Below are 20,197 nucleotides of genomic sequence, written 5' to 3'. Positions count from 1 at the left end.
CACTATTAGTCATTAGGGAAATGCATATTAAAACTACGGGGAGATATTACTACACACGTGTTAGAACAGCTAAAATGAGAAATAGTGACAATACCAAATGCTGGCAACGATGTGGAGAAACTGGATCTTGCACCCATTGCTGGCGGGAATGGAAAATAGCTTGGCAGTTTCTTAAAAAAAACTAAACATAAATGTATCACATGATCCAGCAATCATTCCCCTGGGCATTTACCCCAGAGAAAGGAAGGTTCACACAGAAGCCTGTACGTGATTGGTCATAGCAGCTTTATTTGTAATAGCCCAAAACTGGGAAAACAGTAAACTATCTTGCAATAGGCAGACGGCTAAACAGATGATGGTGCATTCCTGCCATGGAAGAAATGAAGTATTGATACATGAGAAAACTTAGATGGAGCTCGAGGGTATGCACTGGGCGAGAAAAGCCACTGTCAAAAGGTCACATACTGTACCATTCTATTTATATAAAATTCTTAGGGTGTGCGGGAAAAATAAATAAAATTCTTTTTTATTAAAGGTGTATTTATTTATTTTGAAAGAGTGTGTGTGTGTGTGTGTGTGTGTGTGTGTGTGTGTACAAGCGAGGGAGGGGCAGAGAGAGAGAGAGAGAGAGAGAGAGGAGAGAGAATCCCAAGCAGGCTCTGTGCTGTCAGCGCGGAGCCTGATGCGGGGCTCGTGAACCATGAGCTCATGACCTGAGCCCAAATCAAGAGTTGGACACTTAACTGACTGAGCCACCTAGGCGCCCTATATAAAATTCTTAAAATGACAAATTATGGAGGATGCATGGCATGTTCTCTCTCTGAATAAATAAACAAATAAATAAAATGACAAATTATGGAACTGGAGAACCAACAAGTGTTTGCATAGGACTAGGGAGGGAGGCGGGTGAGGGGTGGGTGGGTGTCACTATCAAAGGTAGCCCGAGGGGGCTCTTTGTGGCCATGAAGCAGTTCTGTGCCCTGACTGCAGTGCTGGTTACAGGAATCTATACATGTGATAGAATGGCAGCGAAACACACACACCTATTGTACCAACGTCAATTTTCTGGGGTGATATCATACTATAGTTACAGTAGATACAATTATTGGGGGAAACTGGGAAACTGGGAGAAGGGTACACTGGACCTATGCCATCTTTACATTCCTATGAATTTATAATCATCTCAAAATAAAAAGTGAAAGCAAAAGAATCAACTATGAAGATGCCTTCTCACCATGAGGAATGTGCATCAAAACCTTACAAATGGGGGTGTCCAGGTGGCTCAGTCAGTTGAGTGTCCAACTTTGGCTCAGGTCATGATCTCATGGTTTGTGAGTTCGAGCCCCGCATCAGGCTCTGTGCTCTCAGTTCAGAGCCTGGAGCCTGCTTTGGATTCTGTGTCTCCCTCTGTCTCTGCTCCTCCCCCACTCATGCTCTGTCTCTCTCTGCCTCTCAAAAAATGAGTAAACGTTAAAAAAATAAAAAAAAAAACAACCTTACAAATGGCAATGTTCTTTCACTTGGGGCTTTTACCCCTGTCTAGCAATTTAGCCTTTAAAATAATCAGAGATGGGGCGCCTGGGTGGCGCAGTCGGTTAAGCGTCCGACTTCAGCCAGGTCACGATCTCGCGGTCCGTGAGTTCGAGCCCCGCGTCGGGCTCTGGGCTGATGGCTCAGAGCCTGGAGCCTGTTTCCGATTCTGTGTCTCCCTCTCTCTCGGCCCCTCCCCCGTTCATGCTCTGTCTCTCTCTGTCCCAAAAAAAATAAATAAACGTTGAAAAAAAAAATTTTAAATAATCAGAGATGCCCACAGAAATCTGTAGAGCAGAATATTAGAGTTCATAAGGTCATTTAAATGCCCAGTTTTAGGGGCATTTGGGTGGCTCAGTTGGTTCAACATCCAACTCTTGATTTCAGCTCAGGTCATGATCTCACAGTTGTGGGATTGAGCCCCGTGTCGACCTTATACTGGACACGGAGCCTGCTTGAAATTCTCTCTCTCTTTCCCTCTGCCCCTCCCCTGCTCATGTTTTCTCTCTCTCTTTAAAATAAAAAAAATAAAAATAAATGCCGGGGTACCTGAGTGGCTCAGTCAGTTAAGCATCTGACTCTTGATTTCAGCTCAGGTCATGATCTCATGGTTTGTGAGACTGAGCTGAGTTGGGCTCTGCAATAACACCACAGAGCCTGCTTAAGATTCTCTCTCTCTGCCCCACCCCTGCTTGCACTCGCACACGTGCACGCTCTCTCTCAGAATAAATTTAAAAAACTTAAAAAAAAAAAACTCTCAGGGCACCTGGGTGGCTCAGTCAATTAAGCATCTGACTCTTGATCAGCTCAGGTTGTGATCTCATAGTTGTGGGATCAAGCCCTGCCTTGGGCTCTGTGCTGAGTGTGGAGTCTACTTGGGATTCTCTCTCTCTTTTTTTCTCTCTCAAAATAAATAAACAGTAAAAAAGCCTCTCATTAAAAAAATAAAAATAAATGTCTAGTTGTAGGGGAGCCTCGGTGGCTCAGTCGGTTAAGCATCCAACTTCGGCTCAGGTCATGATCTCACAGCTCATGTTTTCAAGCCCCACATTGGGCTCTCTGTTGTCAGCACAGAGCCTGCTTCAGATCCTCTGTCTCCTTCTCTCTCTGCTCCTCCCCAGCTCATTCTCCCTCTTTCAAAATAAATACATAAACTAAAAAAATAAAAAAATAAAAATAAAAATAAATAAAATAAATAAAATTTTTTAAAAAAGCCTAGTTGTAAGAGAAGAATTAAGTAAGTTATGGTCCATCATTTGTTGGGATATTTGTGTAGTTACTAAAATCATGTTTTTGAGGAACACCTAATTATATGAAAAAAATGCTTATAATAGCATTAAGTAAAAAAAAAAAGCAGCCTACAAAAGTACATACAGTATAATCTCTATTTATTTAAAATGCACACAAAAGTACACAGAAGAGTATGAGAAAAGGCATCAAAACATTAATGAGGATACTATAGGGATTTTTGTTTATAAAGTGAATACGTGTTGCTTTCATAATCAGAAAAATAAATACCTATCCACAAAACTTCACAGCTATAAAGAGAAGAGGGGGAGTTTTCAGTTTACTTTGAGTGCAAGACCCAGGCTCAATACGGGAATGTTCCAGCTGATAATGAAAAATCCTTTCTTCATAAGGATACTGTCTGCGGGCAAGGCAGTGTAGAGTTTGGGACATAGTTCAAAGCCTTGGGTGTTGGTGTTGTTGGAGGGACAATTTACAAATGTGTGTTCATGTTTTGTGACTTCAGGGGGACGGAGGGGTTCATCTCCTGGGCTTTGACTCTTTTTGGTCCAGGGCACTTCCGTGGGGGAGGACAGCCGGATGCGGCAGCCAGCACTCAGCAGATGGGAGATCTGGGTGGGTGGCATACAGCTTCTCTCAAATGGCCCATTATTATGCATGGTATTATGGTGAACAACCTTGTACATGAATCTTTAGGTGTACCTCTGATGATCTCCTAAGATATATTCGTGGGAGTAGTTGAAACAAAGAGTATTAGTAGCCAATAAGGGCTCACTGAATGGGTGGTTGGATGAATAAAGAGGGAGAGAGGAATAAGGGGAGAGGAGACACAGAGAGGGGTTGCAAGGATGAAGCAGGGGTGTGGAGGGCAGGATCAGATGGATCCACGGAGAGCTAGTTCTGGGAATGGGCCCCTAAAGAGAGGGCCCCTTCTCACCTTGGTGATAGGACCCGCATGGGCCTGGTACTCATTGAATTCTTTCTGCAGAGGCAGCGGGTACTTCATCGCACGGATGGTTCCCACCGAGGTGCCCACAAACATCATGCGCCCAGAATGCGAGATGACGATGGCTGTGTAGACGACATCAAAGGCTGATATCTCTCGAAGGATCTGGAACACAGACGGGTGTTCAGGGTGACGGGCTCAGCTGTGGCCCCATGTCATTCCCTCCTCTCCTGTAACAGCAACACTTGGGCAAGTTCTGTACTGAAAAATGTTTCTCTATTCCTTACAGCACCTGGCATGGTGCCTACGCATAAAAGGCACTGATTTCAGTGTATCCTGGCTGCCTGATTGGTGAACAAGTATTCTGGGAGTTAGGATTAACGTTAATAAAAGGAAGCCAAGGGGCGCCTGGGTGGCTCAGTCGGTTAAGCATTCGACTTCGGCTCAGGTCAGGATCTCACGGTTCGTGGGTTCGAGCCCCGTGTCAGGCTCTGTGCTGACAGCTCAGTCTGCTTCAGATTCTGTGTCTCCCTCTCTCTCTGTCTCTCCCCCACTCACACTCTGTCTCTGTCTCTCTCAAAACTAAATAAACATTAAAAAAAATTTTTTTTACAAGGAAGCCAAGCCCCATTTTAAGGCTTTTGCATGTTGTTAACTCATTTGATCCTCACAAAAACCCTTTGGGGGCAGTTACCGTTACCCCTATTTTAAGATGACGAAACAGAGCCACACAGACAGCACCCACCTAGGAAGTGGCAGTCAGGCCCGAGTGTCTCTGCTCGTGACTGCTAGGCTACCTCACATCTCACACTCAGAATGCGATACGGATCATATAGCCATTCAGCAAACAGTTATTAATGCCCATTACACAAACAAAACTATACTATCAGGAAACTCATTTTGTTTTTCGTGAATTCACTCACCGTGCCTTCCCTCCATCCAATCACCCACCCACCCTCCCACCAAACATTGAGGGAATGTTTCTGTGGGTCATGCAGTGTGCGCCGGCTAGTAGGGACAGCAAGAGGCGTGAATTGCGGGTCTGGCCTGAAGGGGCTTGTTCCGGTTCAGCACTGTAAAAGCCACCACACAATTAGGACTAAGCTACTTGGGGGCACAGTGGAGAGACCCCTCCTCTCAGCTGGGCTCCAATCATGGTGAAACCCGTCTCGGGTCAGTCTGCTGCCATGGTGTCTGTGCGCTTTCCGGCCCCAGCGCCAGGAGGGTGACGAGCACCAAAGAAGATCGGCTGTCACTGGCGCCTGGAGAAGGACCCAGCCACGTTTGTGTGAAGTGTCTCTGCTGAACTCTTCTCTCCTCCCTCAGCTATTTGGAGCCAAATGTGGTAATTCCTAAATTTCAGAGTTTGGAGGTCTCGAACAAATGTGGTGGCCGAGCCGAGGCGACAGCGGTAACTATACTTCCGTCTCTACCCCAGGGTAAGCATGCAGTTTGGAGATGTTGCTGACCTGCGGGCCTGGAGGGTGGAAGAGACCTGTAGCCAGCCAGCAAAACAGAAGGAGAAAGGGGCCCCACGGTTTAACCAGTCAGGTAGGGCGCCGGGCAGGAAATCCCAGAAGTATCAATAACGGAATGACCCAGAGGGTCGTCCCATGAAGAAGGGACCCTGTTCTGACGAGCCCTCTTCCCGTCACACTTCCTGCTGCGCCCGTGGAGGCTGTCTTCTGCAGACCAGCGGGCAGCCCGGAGGTGGGGCCGGGGCAGACTCACCGAAGAGTCTGCAATCTCCTTGAGGGTCTGGTCTGATCCAACTGCAAAGATAATTTTGGCATCGGGGGAGACAGTAACACAGTTGTAACTGCAGGACTTGAGAACGCATTCTGTCTCTCTCTTTCCTGAGGACAGATTCCATTCATAGACAGCACCGTCTGTGCCGCAAGAGATCAGTCTGCTGTCATCCGCGTTCCACACAACCGAGCGAACCTACAGGGGATGAAGGCGTACCCAGTTAAAAGCGTGCATATGTCCCTGTGCACACACGTGCACACACACACACACACACACACACACACACACACACATGCCTCATTAGGGAAAGGAGGATGAACTCCTCACGTGTTCCACTAGACCGAGGCAGAATGTCCTTTCCTGGTGCGTGCCCTTCAGCAAACCCAAAACTGGCTTTATTTGGAACAGAGCATGAACAAGTCTACCCTCTGGGCATTGTCTAAAATGATGGAGGTATCGGTGTAGTGCGATTAAGAAAGGGCTGGTAGGTCCACAATATGAGCAAATAGCAGAGCATGAGAATTTTAATAGAACGAGGGAAAGACACAGTCAAGGAGAGACCTTCTGCAATCATAGACAACTCTGGGGGTTGGGAAGGTTGTGCGCATGTGCTAAGCCACCCCACTCAAGAGCAATCGGAGCAGGATATGGGGAAAACTCGAAAGCGTCTTCTGAGCTGCACAGGGACCCATCAACACAGGGCAGAAACCTCACTAGCACAAGGGGTTTAAACATAACATCTGACCAAACCCTAACCGAATAATAATCTCCTCTGGTCCACGGGCATCTCCCAGGAAGCCAGGCTTAGAAATAAAATCACACTTATCCCTGGCAGCCTGGAAGACTGTGTGCATGGCTAGGGCTGCACTCTCTCAGGTACAGAGAGAACCTCCAAACTACTAGAACCTGGCTGAACAAGGAGCAAAAAAACGTGAACTCTGTGAACTGTGACAGCCGCCTCCCAGCCACACAGATCCAATGGTAAAGGGTGAAAGTGTAACCGGCTAAGGGGGCTAAGCCCAATCTGTGACTAATGAGTGGCTCAGGTCAACGCAGGGGCAACCAGAGAAAAGATAAAAAAAAGAACAAAAATCTGAGCAGGGACATCAAGGCTGCACACTGCAGGGGAAAGAAAGACTTCTCAGGATTCGTTCAGCCAGGTCACTAAACAAAGAAACAAACAACAACAACAACAACTTTCTAGATCTTCCCCTTATCATATTTATAACTTCCTTCTCCAATAGTGAGAGTCCTGGTTCCCATTATCTTCAATATATTTGCTTATCTTCTCATAAGGAACCAACCTTCTGACCCACTGGCCACCTCTTTTGGTATTTCCATGACTGAGACCCTGTGGGGCACGTCCTTAACCACCTCCTCAGCTCCACTTCCACCTCTTAAATTGGATTCTCTGTTACTATTATGTACAAATACCCTTGAAAAAATATAGTGATGCTATTTCCAACACTATTCCTAGATTCACTAATTTTAATAGTTTCTCTGAAAACTCTTTGAATTTCCTACATACTCAGTCATGTTGTCTGTGAGGATCTATTTATTCCTTTCCAATTTCTATGCTTTTTATTTTGCTCTGGTCTGAATGTTTCTGCCTCTTACTCTACCCTGCACCCCCCAGTTCGTATGTTGAAATCCTTACCCGAGAAGATGATGGTATAGGGAGGTGGGGCCCTTTGACAGGTGATTAGGTCATGAGGGTAGAGCCCTCATGAATGGGATTAGTAAGTGTCCTTATGAAAGACACCCCAGAGAGCTAGCTCACCCCTTCTACCATGTGAGGATATGAGAAATCTGCAGCCAGGAAGAGGGCCCTCATCTACCCATGTTGGCACCTGAGTCTTGGACTTCTTGCCCTCCAAACTGTGAGGAAACTTTTCTGTTCTTTATGAGCTACCCAGTCTGTGCTGTTTTGTTATGGCAGACTCATGGACTAAGACATATTTCCTTTTCTTGTCTTATTGCACTGGTTAGGACTCAGTACCAGGCTAACAGAAGGCATCATCTTTTGTTCTCTATCTCAGAAGGAATGCTTTCATAATTTTAGGATCAAGTATGCTGTTTGTCGTAGGTTTTCTTAAATATCTTGCATAAGATTTTTATAACAGAAGTTCTATTATTTTTTAGTTTGTTGTTTATTTTTTTATTATTTAAAATTTTTTAAATGTTTACTTACTTTTGAAGGAGAGACAGAGCGTGAGCAGGGTAGGGGCAGAGAGAGAGGGAGACACAGAATCTGAAATGGGCTCCAGGCTCTGAGCTGTCAGCACAGAGCCCGATGTGGGGCTCGAACTCACAAACCACAAGACCATGACCTGAGCTGAAGTTGGATGCCTAACCGACTGAGCCACCCAGGTGCCCCAAGTGTTGTTTTTTAAAATCGTGAATGGATATTAAATGCTATCAATTTTATTATATCTGCATTTATGGAGATAAACATATGATTTTTTCATCCTTACTATGCTAATGTGGTGTACCACATTAATTGATTTCAAATTGTAAAACAATCTTGTATTCCTGGAATAAATCCAACTTGGTCATGTTGTGTTCTCCTTTTTATATATTGATGGATTGGCTTGATAATATTTTATTTCTATGGTCACAAAAAAGACCAGCTTAGCATTTCTTCCTTGTGATGTCTTTGACAGGTTTTGGTATCATGATTATGCTGGCCTCACAGAACAATATTGGGAAGTATTTGCTCTTTTCTCTATACTTTGCAAGAGTTTCTTCAATATTATTAGTGTCATTTTTTTTTTTTTTTCCTTACAAGTTGATATAATTCTCCAGTGATATGCTCTGGGCCTAGAGTTTTCTTTATAGGAAGGTTTTTAAATGATAGACTCAATTTTTCTAGGAATTTGTTTCATCTATATTATTCAAATTTATTTTCATAAAGTTGTTCATAATATCCCCTCATGATCTTTTTTTATTATATAGGATCTGTACTGATATCCCCTTTTCATTCCTCATACTGGTTATTTACCTTTCCTCCTTTTTTTCTCCTCTCGTAATCAGTCATGTTAAAGTCTTGTCCATTTTGCATTTTCAAAATGCTAAGTTTTGGGGACACCTGACTGGCTCAGTTGGTAGAGCATGCAACTCTGGATCTCAAGGTTCTGAGTTTGAGCCCCACATTGGGAGTAGAGATTACTTAAAAAAACCTGGGGTGCCTGGGTGGCTCAATTGGTTAAATGTCCAACTCTTGATTTTGGCTCAGGTCATGATCTCATGGTTCATGAGAGCCTCGTATCGGGCTCTGTGCTGATGGTGCGGAGCCTGCTTAGATTATCTCTCTCCCCTCCCCCCGTCTCTCAAAACAAACAAACATTAAAAAAAAAAAAACCCAAAAACCCAAAACCATGTTTTGGCTTTGATGATCTTCTATTGTGTTTATTTTCTATTTCATTAACTTCTGCTCTTATCCTTACTATTTCCTTCCTTTTATCTTCTTTGAATTTAATTTGCTGTTCCTTTTCTAACTTCTTTAGATGATTATATCACTGATTTTTATCTTTTTATATTCCTAATATATGTATTTAAGGTTATAAATTTCCATGGGCATGGCTTTATTGTATCCTCCATCTGTATATGTATATTTTTAATACTGCAGATGTAAGTCTAACATACAACCCTGGTTAGAAACCAGTGTTATAAATACTTGCAAAGGGATGCAACAAAGGGCTGCTTTCCTGGACTGGTCAGGGAGGGCCTCCCAGGGAGATGCACATGGTTCTAGAAAGAGCATCAGAATCACCTGGCATGCTTTCATCTGCACCTCCACAGTCACTTGAAGACCAATCGCATTGTTGAAACCCGGAAAGCTCAGTGTTTTCACAGTTCCTGCACTTATGCACCTGTTATTTGCCACACTCAATGGTTAGTTTTTAGTCTTTACAGGACCTCTCTCTGACCTTTACTTATTTTTGTAAATGTTGATTTATTTTTGAGAGACAGAAAGAGAGAGAGAGCGAGCGAGTGAGCAGGGGAGGGGCAGAGAGGGAGAGAGAGAATCCCAGGCTGGCTCCATGCTGTCAGCCCAATGCAGGGCTCCATCCCACATACCATACCATGAGATCATGACCTGAGCTGAAATCAAGAGTTGGACATTCAACCAACTGAGCCACCCAGACGCCCCTCTCTCTGACCTTTAATGCCACCAACTACTTTATCTTGGAAGAGTTCCTTCACTTCTCTGATACAATTCCTTGATTCCAAGTTCTCCTGTGCCTTCATTTGCAGTCCTTCTCTTCTTTAACCAGTCCCTGAAATGTTGGTCACCTGTCTCTGCCCAAGATTCTTCTCAAATTCCAGGCCCTTGGTGATGTAATCTATGCCTCTGACTTGCACTACCACCTAATCCCGTGAATCTTCATTTTCAGCCTTGACTTCTTTCCTGACCCCCATGCCTGAGTACCATAGTTCTTGGACACATGGCACATAACATATACAAAATGGAACTTAATGTCGTGCTTCTCTCTGTCTCTACTACCAAAGCCATGGTTTATTTTCTGACTCATCTTTCACCCTCACTTCTTAGCTGGTCTCCATCCCTCCAAGTTCCCTCTCCTCTAATCCATCCTCAATACTGTTTGGAGAAGTACCTTTCTAACCCCATTACTTCCTTTCCTGAATCCTTTCAGTTGCCTCTCATCACCTACAGAGTAAAGTCCAATTCCTTGGCATGGTGCACACACTGGGATGTAGCCAACCTCTCTGGCTCCTTCCACCACTGCTGGAATGTGCCCAACGTTCCAGCCATGTGTACCTCAAACCACCACCCTATTTTATACTCCAGTTCCATCATCTCTAATAGGTCCTCTGCCTAGCATGCCTTTCAAGTGCTTTTTCTGTCCAAATTCTTTCACCGACTTCTTAAGTCTTTCCACCTTTGGCCCCTCCCTTGTCTTCATGCCCCATCTCCACTCTGTCTGAAAACTACTGGCTTTGCTTGCTAAGTATCTTTTGAATCCACCTCCTTCTCCCTATCTGTACCATCTCCTTTATGGTCCAAAATGGTGTAGACATCCACAATAGTCTCCTTACCATTTCCACCCTTTCAATACATTCTTCTTTCTGCAGCCAAAGTAATCTAAAATGCAAATCTGGTCATATCATTCCCTCCTCTGAAAATCTTCAATGATTTCAAGGCACAAGGAAGATATCTTTTTTATAGTTTTTTTATACTTAGGAGGTCTGCAAGGTTCCATGCACTTGGGCCTTTGCTAATCTCACCAATCTCAGCTGGGTCCCGTTTTGTCCTGACACCTACGGTTCCAGCTCCACAGACTTTTCAGCTCCTCTGAAGCTCTATCTGGTTAATTCCTTCCTACTCCTTTAGGACCCAGCCTTTATGAACACCCCACTCTAAATTATGCCAACTCTTTCATTATTTACTCTCATAACACCCCATGTTTTTCTTTCATTGCATTTATTGCAATTAGTAATTACCCTGTGCTTTTGTTTTATCGTCTCTTTCCCCAAGTAGACCGTGAACTCCAAGAGGAAACGCATTGCTTCTCTTTTGTTCACTCGGCAAGCATAATGCTTGGCTCTGTGCCTCCCGTGTCCTTGGACACTGCTCACTCACTGACCTTCCCGGTGTGTCCTTTCAGGTTCGAGATGTTCTCCAGGCTCGTAGTGGCAAAAATGTGAATCACATTTCCACTGACTGCAGCAAACAGGTGACCTCCATTGCTAAAGGAACACTACAAAGAAACAAAGCAAGAGAGCAAGAATGAGAGAAATGAGGCTTCTGGACGTTACAGTCAAGAGCTCTTTTTCCTAAAGAGTTCAGGCAGAAAGCAGGTGTGGAAGTGGAAATCGGGGGGCAAAGGTGCAGAGGGACTGAGGACCAGCCAGCATCTTGGCTATTCCTGTAGCTCATACTGGCCAAGATGCTGCCAGCTCATACTGGCCAAGATGTGTGCACGGACCATGACGCTGCTTGGATGGCAGAGTGCAGCATTCGTTGTTTGTAGAAGTGTCAGAGTGGGGAAGCAACTCCCGAAATCACTATCTGGTTTCTGCAGTCACCTCAGGGGGAAGTGTGATGGGCGGCCTACTGCCTCTCCCTGGTGACGCTTCTATTCCCAGGCCCCTCCCAATCTCCAACTTCACCTTCCCGACTGGCTGGCCCTCCGATTCTGAGATGACTTCCCTTTTTGACACTTTTTGTTACTCGGCAATCAGAGAGAGAATTAATCACACGTGGGCTCTCACAAGGCTTGGGGTTCAGTGAAATATCTTGATGAGCAAGACAGAAATGGGATAGAGCCGTATGCTCAAGAAGTTTGGGGAGAGGAGAACCCGATCTCTTGCCTTTTCTTCTTTTAAAGCCACTGATGTTCTCTAAGCAGACTTTGGTCCCACTTTGCCAGAGTGTGTTAGTTCTTGATACTTCAACCCCCAGTTTTCCAAGAAACTGAACCTTTATCTCCAGCATCTTACCTCTCTGCATCCTCTGACAGAATATTCTTTGAAAGAACGTATATCATCAATGAGTAGATTCATAAGGCGTAGTTTGTCAGCAAATCCTACGACAACAAAGTGCCCCGATGGATGAAGGCTGATTGTATAAGCCTCTTCCTGGTATTCCTTAAATAGCTCCAGAGTGCTGTGAACAAGATTATGGAATTCTAAGAAACTCCCTTGAGCCCTCCATTGTATCTGGCACATATTTCTATCATAGCATAGGAGATACTTTGTCGCTTGAAATTTTGGTTCCTCTTTTCCCCAGGTTTTGGTTATTTGAGGAGTGTCCGGCAATGAGTATGGGAAACAGGGGAAGTGATCAACGAGTTCTCTAGCGATGCTGAAGGCACAGCTCCATTTGGATCCCCCGAGTTGGAAGGACCGCATGGTTTCTTTTCGGCAACCCAGTGGCTATACACAAAGGATAGAGAAATTACAGTGGGGGGCCACTCTAGGCTGGGGATCCTCAGGAAATCCATGTCAGGGAGAAAAAGTCACTAGGGAGTTAAGGATGGTCGGGGGCAGTGATGAGGAGAGAGATGTAGTGGTCTGGAGAGTCCCATGTGACGAAAAGTACATCTGGAGGGAGAGAGGAAAACTGGAAGAACACAGGAGATTATTTAAGAAGGCGGAGTGTTATCTTTATGTCCCCATTGTCTAGCATGGTGTCTGGCGTGTGGTGAAGCACTTAATAAAACACAAAGCCATGTTCTAGCCCGAGCGCGAGCAAAAAGGGAAGAGAAACAGGTAAGTTGACAGACTTGATTAAAAAAACAAAACAAAACACCTTTTCCAACTGAGAGCTTCAAGTAATTACATTTTAAAACTCTCTAATTAAAATAATTTACATGAACAAATGTAACAACTGGGATCCTGCACGCTGCAGTCGTGAAGCCTTTCATCCTTACTTTGACTCATAATTCCAGATGCGAACGGATCGATCCAGAGAGCAGGTGGCAATGAAGGGTTTGCGGATGCACGTGGCTAGCCCGGTGATGGCTGCGGAGTGCAAGGGGTACATCAGATACTCGAAGTGAGCAGGCTCCCCCTGGAGAAATCACACAGAGTGAGATCTGGCAGAGTAAGCAAAGGGCTGGCTGTATACTTCAGCTCCATTACCACCTACGAATGTTAGTTAGCCTGGGTGCGCAGATAATGGCCGTGGGAAGACTGCTTTAATATTATGCATATTTTCCAATGCTGCTATTATTTTAAAAAGCAATTTAAAATGACAAAAAATGGCAATTAAAAAATTTTTTTAAGGATTTTTTTTTTTTTTGAGAGCGAGATGGCACAAATGAGGGAGGGTGGAGAGAGAGAGGGAGAGAGAGAGAGAATCCCATGAGGGATAGAGAGAGAGGAGATGGGGGAGAGAGAAGCGGGGTTCACCCGAAGCGGGGCTCGAGCTCACGAACCGTGAGATCATGACCTGAGCCAAAGTCAGATGCTTAAGTGACCCAGGCACCTCAGAACTTTGTTCTATAGCTATACCAGAATTTAATGTAGCCACTCCTCTACTATGGGAACATTTCAGTGGATTCCATCATTTGTTATTTAGGAATAACATTAGACTAAACATCCTTGCGGGTTAAGTCTTTGTACCTCTCTGATGACTTCCTTAGCTCCTTCAGTGGAAGTATCCAACACTAAGCTTTTGAATGCGGACGCATCCATTTCAAAAGACATCCATCTTAAAGAAACATAGTGCCAGCTATGTGACACAGTTACCAGCAAAACAACCAGATGAGGAATGAGGCTGCCCCCCCCCCTGCTGCCCATGTTAGTCCCTTTCTCATAATGCCCTGGATAACTTGGATAACTGGCTGCTTGAGTGATCCCACTTCTTCCTTCCTGTGCTCTTAGGTTTTAAATTAGCCCATAAAGAGCAAACCCACAAAATCCTAGACATCCCACCCCCCACACTCCAGTAAAGGCAAAGCCCATGCCCTTTCTCTCCCCATGACCTTGCTGTGCAGCCCTCATGTGTGCTCCGTACCCTCCAGAGCATGTGAGTAACAAATCTGTTCCCCTAAGTTCCCTGGTGTTTTGTGCTGAAGTGCCTCCTGCAATGATCCTAAGAAGGAAAAGGTCCAGTCCAGCCACAACTCTGGCCGTGGTGGGAGAAACGTCTGGGGGTTTGGTATGAGTAATATGGGCCTGGGCAAAGTGCCGCGGGCATTCCTAGCCAAAAGCATCACTATCAATAGGCTGGGACGGACGCAACAGGTACGTTTCTAGAAGGGGAATACTGGGGGAAATGGCATGAACGACTCTAAAGACCTTCAGAGGCCCTGCCAGACTTCTCTCCAGAGAAATGGCGTCATTCCGCCACCAGCAGCAGTGAGAGCTGGGGTGAATGATTTCACACGGAGATGCTTCCTGTGACACTGGTTGTACAGGCTTCACATTGTTCTGTTTTCGGAGGCCTTATACCTGGGACACCTGAATGAGGAGTGATGGCTGGGAAATTCAATTAGGTGCACGCATTTTAGGCCCATTCACAAGCAAACCAAAGGCTGAGATGGGGATTCCCTTAAATTCTGGCCCTTTCTCACTTACAAACTCAGCTGCATGCACTCAACCTTCCCTACTATCTCGGAAGAAAAGGTGCTGTGCTGTGCTGGGGTGGGGGGCAGGACAGAGTATTCCCCTTCTCCATCCCTTACCCTTTCTTTCTCCAATATCTTCAACCTCCCTGTCTCTACTGGCACATTCCCATCAGCTTTTGAATACACTCACACCTCTCTTACCTTAAACACAACAGTAATCCTCTTTCGTCCTTTCTCTGCACTTCTGCCTAAGAAGCTGTACGATGATGGAGAATCAGACAAGCAGGCTTACCGATTTCACTTGAAATTCATGACCACAAGCCTCCAACGGACCGATAACTCCATGTTTTTCAGTAAGTTCACTTTCTGAATCTCCAAGATACCGATTTCATGCCATTTATTCTCTTTCCAGGCCTTCAGACTCTCTTCCTCTTTCTCCCAGCCCCAAAACTTGTCTGATGACCTTGCCTCATATTTCCTTGATTTTGTATCTTTACTTTCTTCATTCTGTAGCTCAGGCGCAGAGTTACAGACTGTCATAATTCACGTACGGCCAATTTTTACTTTATATTTCATTCCCTTCCTCTTTTAATTTTCACTCTTGTTCCTCCCTTATCAAAGGCACCAATTAATGTGTCTCATTTGTGTCCTTGGAAATTTTTCTTTTTTTTTTCTTAACGTTTATTTATTTTTGAGAGACAGAGACAGAGCATGAGTGGGGGAAGGGCAGAGAGAAGAGACACAGAATCGGAAGCAGGCTCCAGGCTCTGAGCTGTCAGCACAGAGCCCGATGCGGGACTCAAACCCACCAAACGGGAGATCATGACCTGAGCTAAAGTCGGACGCTCAACTGACTGAGCCACCCAGGCGCCCCCATGTTCTTGGATATTTCTATACATGGCACCATCCTTCAGACTGCATTCTTCAGTTTTACTTTTTTCTCTCAACCATCTATGTTGTCATGTATATAATTATTGCTTCTACCAGAGATTTGGTATTCTGTGGTATGCATCCAGCTCTTTGCGGACGGACAGCTGGGTTGTCTTCGACTCTCCATTGCTACGAACACGAAGGCGAACGTCTTTGTATGTGCTCTCTAACGGACCGGCGTGATGTAATTCCTGGTATGCATCCAGGAGCAGACCACTGGGTAACAAGATATATGCATTCTCTATTCGACCAGGAAATATCAGACTGCTCTCTAGAATGTCTATACCAGTTTACATCCCCTCACCATCCCATAAGGATTGCCATTCTCTTTTGCTCTCAGAAATTTCGGGTGATATCTGACTTTCTAATTTTGGTTAATGTCATTAAAAAATTTTCATAAAGAAGCATCTCAGTCATGACGTGCAGGAAACAATTATACCACTGCTCAGGCCAGGCTCTCTGGGCTGCTGGCGCCCCCAGCCTTGGCTCTGGTGCACATTAAAGATCCCAAACCACAACTGACTCCACGCGACTTCACAATCAATAAAAAAGGAGCAATCTTTGAATTAGAGGCTGAACTCAACAATGAAAAGAAAGAAAAAGAGGAAGGAGGCTGGGCAGAAAGCGATTGCTGCCATGACCAGGGGGCAGGATGTCAGTTCTCTCTTTCCAGATGTAAGAAACTACGCACACTGACCATCTGAAATTAAAGAAGCTTGCGTATCTCTATTTGATGAACCTCACCAAGAGTCAGCCAGACATGGCCATCATGGCTGTCCATAGCTTTGTGAAGGACTGTGAGGATCCCAATCCTCTAATTCAGGCCTTGGCAGGCAGGGCCAGGGGTGCATCCGGGTGGACAAGATGACAGAATAGCTCTGCAAGTGCTTGAAGGATGAAGATCCCTACGTTAGGAAGACAGCGGCAGTCTGTGTGGCAAAATTCCATGATATCGATGCCCAAATGGTGGAAGATCAGGGATTTCTGGATACTCTGTGGGATCTCATTGCAGATTCACATCCAATGGTGGTGGCTAATGCTGTAGCAGCATTTTCTGAAATCAGCGAATCTCACCTAAATGGCAACTTACTCGATCTGAACCCACAGAACATTAATAAGCGGCTGATGGCCCCAAATGAGTGCACTGACTGGGCCAGATTTTCATCTTGAACTCCCTAATTACAACCCTAAAGATGGCCGGGAGGCTCAGAACATCTGGGAACGTGTAACTTCCCGGCAATCTCACGCCAACTCAGCGGTGGTGCTTTCAGCGGTAAAAGTCCTAGGGAAGTTTCTAGAGTTGTTACCCAACGACTCTGACTACTACAATGTAGTAAGTAGTAGAAGGTGGCCCCTCCACCTGTCTTTGCTGTCTGGGGAGCCAGTCATGCAGTACGTTGCCCTGAGGCCACTTCAGCTGCTACGTCCCACTCAACGGTGCTTTTTGTAGAAGATGGCAAAATGGAGCACCAGGTATTCCTTGCGAAGGAAAGGATGGTCCCAGTGAAAATGAACTTCAGTTTCAGATTAAGGAATGTCACTTAAATGCTGAGACTTTCCAGCAAATTGCAAAACAACAATGTCTGTACTAATGCCAAGAGGAATGTAGAAGGGCAAGACATTCTGTACCAATCCCTGAAACTCACAAATGGCCTCTGGATTTTGGCTGAGCTACATGTCCAGACAGGAAACCCAAATTACACACAGTCGCTGAAGGGTAGGGCTCCTGAAGTCTCTCAACACATGTAGCAGGCCTATGGCAGCATTTTGAAAAATGAATAGACTGGTCCTGTGCCCTCTGGCCACCCTGTGATTGGTGCAAGCCAAGAACTCTTAACTGGAAGAAATTGGACCGCCGTGTAGAACCTGAACCCAAACACTGAGGCCACCCACCAAGGTAGTGACTAGTTTAACCTGTGTTAACATTAAGACACAACCTGCTGGATAGTTTTAGCTTCCTGTGAACATCTGTAACCACTGCTTCAATCACTTCCCACCTCTTGCCAACTGCCACTACTATCTATCCTTACTTGGGGGCTTCTCCACAGTGTGCCGATGGCTGGCATTTTTAAGGGGTTTGGTATTTTGTAATTGAAAGCTCATTTCAAAAGCAGAAAAAGACAAAAATATTAAAGCAAGGAAAAGTGTCACTGGAAAAGAAAAAAAGGCATCTCAGACTTGTTTTAATTTGCATTTTGCTGTGCATAGGCAACAGACATTGCCTGTGAGAGTGGCCAGGTATTGGATTTAATGGATGACGACTTCACAGTGGCTATTACAGATCTGTTCAAAGAACTAAAGAAAACCATGATTAAAGAAGGAAAGAAACTTTTGATAACAATGTCACATCAAATAGAGAACATCATTGTTTAAAAAAAAAGCAAATTCTGTAGGTAAAAAGTACAATAGCAGAAATGAAAAATACACTAGAGGCACTCAAAAGCAGATCTGAACTAGCGGAAGAAAGAATCAGTGAAGTTAAAGGCAGATCAAGAAAGATTATGCAATATGGAAAACAGAAAAATGAAGAAAAATGAACAGAACCGCAGGTAAATGTGGGACTCCACTAAACACACCAACACATGTACAGTGGGAGTACCAGGAGGAGAGGAGACAGAAAGGAGCAGAAAAAAATATTTGAATAAATAATGGACAAAATTCCCCACATTTATTGGAAAGTATTGATGCACACATCCATGAAGCTGAAACACAAAGAGATCTACAGACACATGATAGTAAAAATATTGAAAACTGAAGACAAAGAAAAAACCTTGAAAGCAGCAAGCGTAAGATGATTGATCAGTTACAAGGAAGTCCAACAAGGTGACAGCAGATTTCTCAGCAAAAATAATAAAAGCCAACAGGGCGTGGGATAACATGTTCAAAATACTCAAAGAAAAAACTGTCGATCAAGAATTGTATATCCAGGGGCTCCTGGATGGTTCAGCTGGTTAAGCATCCAGCTCTTGGTTTTGGCTCAGGTCATGATCTCACAGTTTGTAAGTTTGAGTCCTGCGTCGGGCTCTGCAATGCAGAGCATGCTTGGGATTCTCTCTCTCTCTCCTTCTCTCTCTGCTCCTCCCCCACTCACACTGCTTCTGTCTCTCTCAAAATAAATACACTTTATTTTTTTTGAGAGAGGGCATAAGTGAGTGAGGGGCAGAGAGAGAGAGGGAGGGAGAGAGTGAGAGTGAGAGAGAATCCCATGAGGGGGGAGAGAGAGAGAAACAGAGACAGAGAGGCAGCGCTGTGCTCACCCGATGCAGGACTCAAACTCATGAACTGTGAGGTTATGACCTGAGCCAAAGTCAGATGCTTAACCAACTGAGCCACCCAATAAATAAACTTAAAAAAAAAAAATTCTATATCCAGCAAAGCTGTCTCTTAAAAATGAAACATAAAAATATTCCTAACAATGGGGCGCCTGGGTGGCTCAGTCGGTTGAGCATCCAATTTCGGCTCAGGTCGTGATCTCGCTGTCTATGAGTTCGAGCCCTGCGTCGGGCTCTATGCTGACAGCTCAGAGCCTGGAGCCTGTTTTGGATTCTGTGTCTCCCTCTCCCTGCCCCTCCCCCACTCATGCTCTGTCTCTCTGTCAAAAATAAATATTAAAATAATAATAATAATAATAATAATAATAATAAATTCCTAACAAGAATAAAGAGTTTGTTGCTCACAGACCTGCCTGCCATGTAATACTGAAGGAGATTCTTCAGGTTGAAGTAAGTGACCCCAGACAGTAATTTGAATCCACCAAAAAACACAAAGAATACCAGTAAATGTATTACATTATAAAAAATATAAATACATATCTCATCCCCACTTTTCTTTCACCTTATTGAGAAAGCAACTATATGCATCATTGGGCTCATGGAAGTGTATTTGCCAATAATAGCACAAAGATGGTGGGCGGGAGCAAATCCGTATCGGGCTAAGGAAGTGACTTCAGATGATAATTCAAATCCACAGGGACAAACAAAAAGAACCCGAAGCAATGAAAATGTTCTAAAACTGACCGTGGTAATGGTTGCAACAACTCTGTGAGTACGTTCAAGACCACTGAATTGTACACTGTAAATATGTGAATTGCACGGCATGTGAATAAATACCAATCAATACTCAATAAAACTGTTATTTAAAAAAAACCCACCATTACCAAGAAAGATATGTTAAAATCTCCTCCCATGATTATTGATGGTCTATTTTCCTCATTGTTCTGTCAAATTTTGCTTTATATATTTTGAATGCATGCTATCAGGTGCATAAAGTTTAAAACCGTAATATCCTCTTGATGAAGTGACCCTTTTAGAAGTACAAAGTGACCCTCTTTATCTTTATGGTGCTTTTTTGTTGCAGTATCTGCAGTGTATTTATGCTTAAGTTTTGTTACTTAAACACAAAAAAGAAACAATCAACTTCTTCATACACATGCATGTTTGTGCACATGAGCAGGTAGAGAGGCATGTGCAGCAGTATGAGGAATTCTCTGAAGTATAATGGCAGGGTTAAAGGATATGTACAATTTAGACTTGACAGCCAACTCCAAGGGGTCCTCGAAAGGGGCCGCAGCAGTTGCAACCCCACTGAGAGTAGCCGAGTGCTTCTACGGGGCACCTTAAGATTTGAGGTTCTTCTTTTTCCAAAAAAATTTTTTTTTAATTTTTATTTATTTTAGAGACAGAGAGAGAGAGAGAGACCAACCCAGAGTGTGAGCAGGGAAGGGGCAGAGAGAGAGGGAGACACAGAATCCGAAGCA

The 20,197-nt window shown here is 44.4% G+C and overlaps 1 protein-coding gene across 1 annotated transcript in view; it reads right to left on the bottom strand.

Moving 5' to 3' along the window:
* Positions 1-20,197, bottom strand: part of CFAP57 (cilia and flagella associated protein 57) — a 79,813-nt gene that overhangs the window by 47,619 nt on the left and 11,997 nt on the right. The window contains exons 7-11 of the mRNA XM_030325101.1: positions 12,871-13,010; positions 11,939-12,104; positions 11,083-11,196; positions 5,456-5,668; positions 3,716-3,889 (exon numbers count right to left, since the gene is read on the bottom strand). Coding sequence (XP_030180961.1) covers positions 3,716-3,889; positions 5,456-5,668; positions 11,083-11,196; positions 11,939-12,104; positions 12,871-13,010 — 807 coding nt within the window. The remainder of the gene's footprint in view (positions 1-3,715; positions 3,890-5,455; positions 5,669-11,082; positions 11,197-11,938; positions 12,105-12,870; positions 13,011-20,197) is intronic.

Source organism: Lynx canadensis, chromosome C1, assembly GCF_007474595.2.
Source record: "Lynx canadensis isolate LIC74 chromosome C1, mLynCan4.pri.v2, whole genome shotgun sequence".
Classification (NCBI taxonomy): domain Eukaryota; kingdom Metazoa; phylum Chordata; class Mammalia; order Carnivora; family Felidae; genus Lynx; species Lynx canadensis.
The sequence above is the reverse complement of the archived record's forward strand: the minus strand, read 5'-3'. Positions and strand labels throughout refer to the sequence as shown.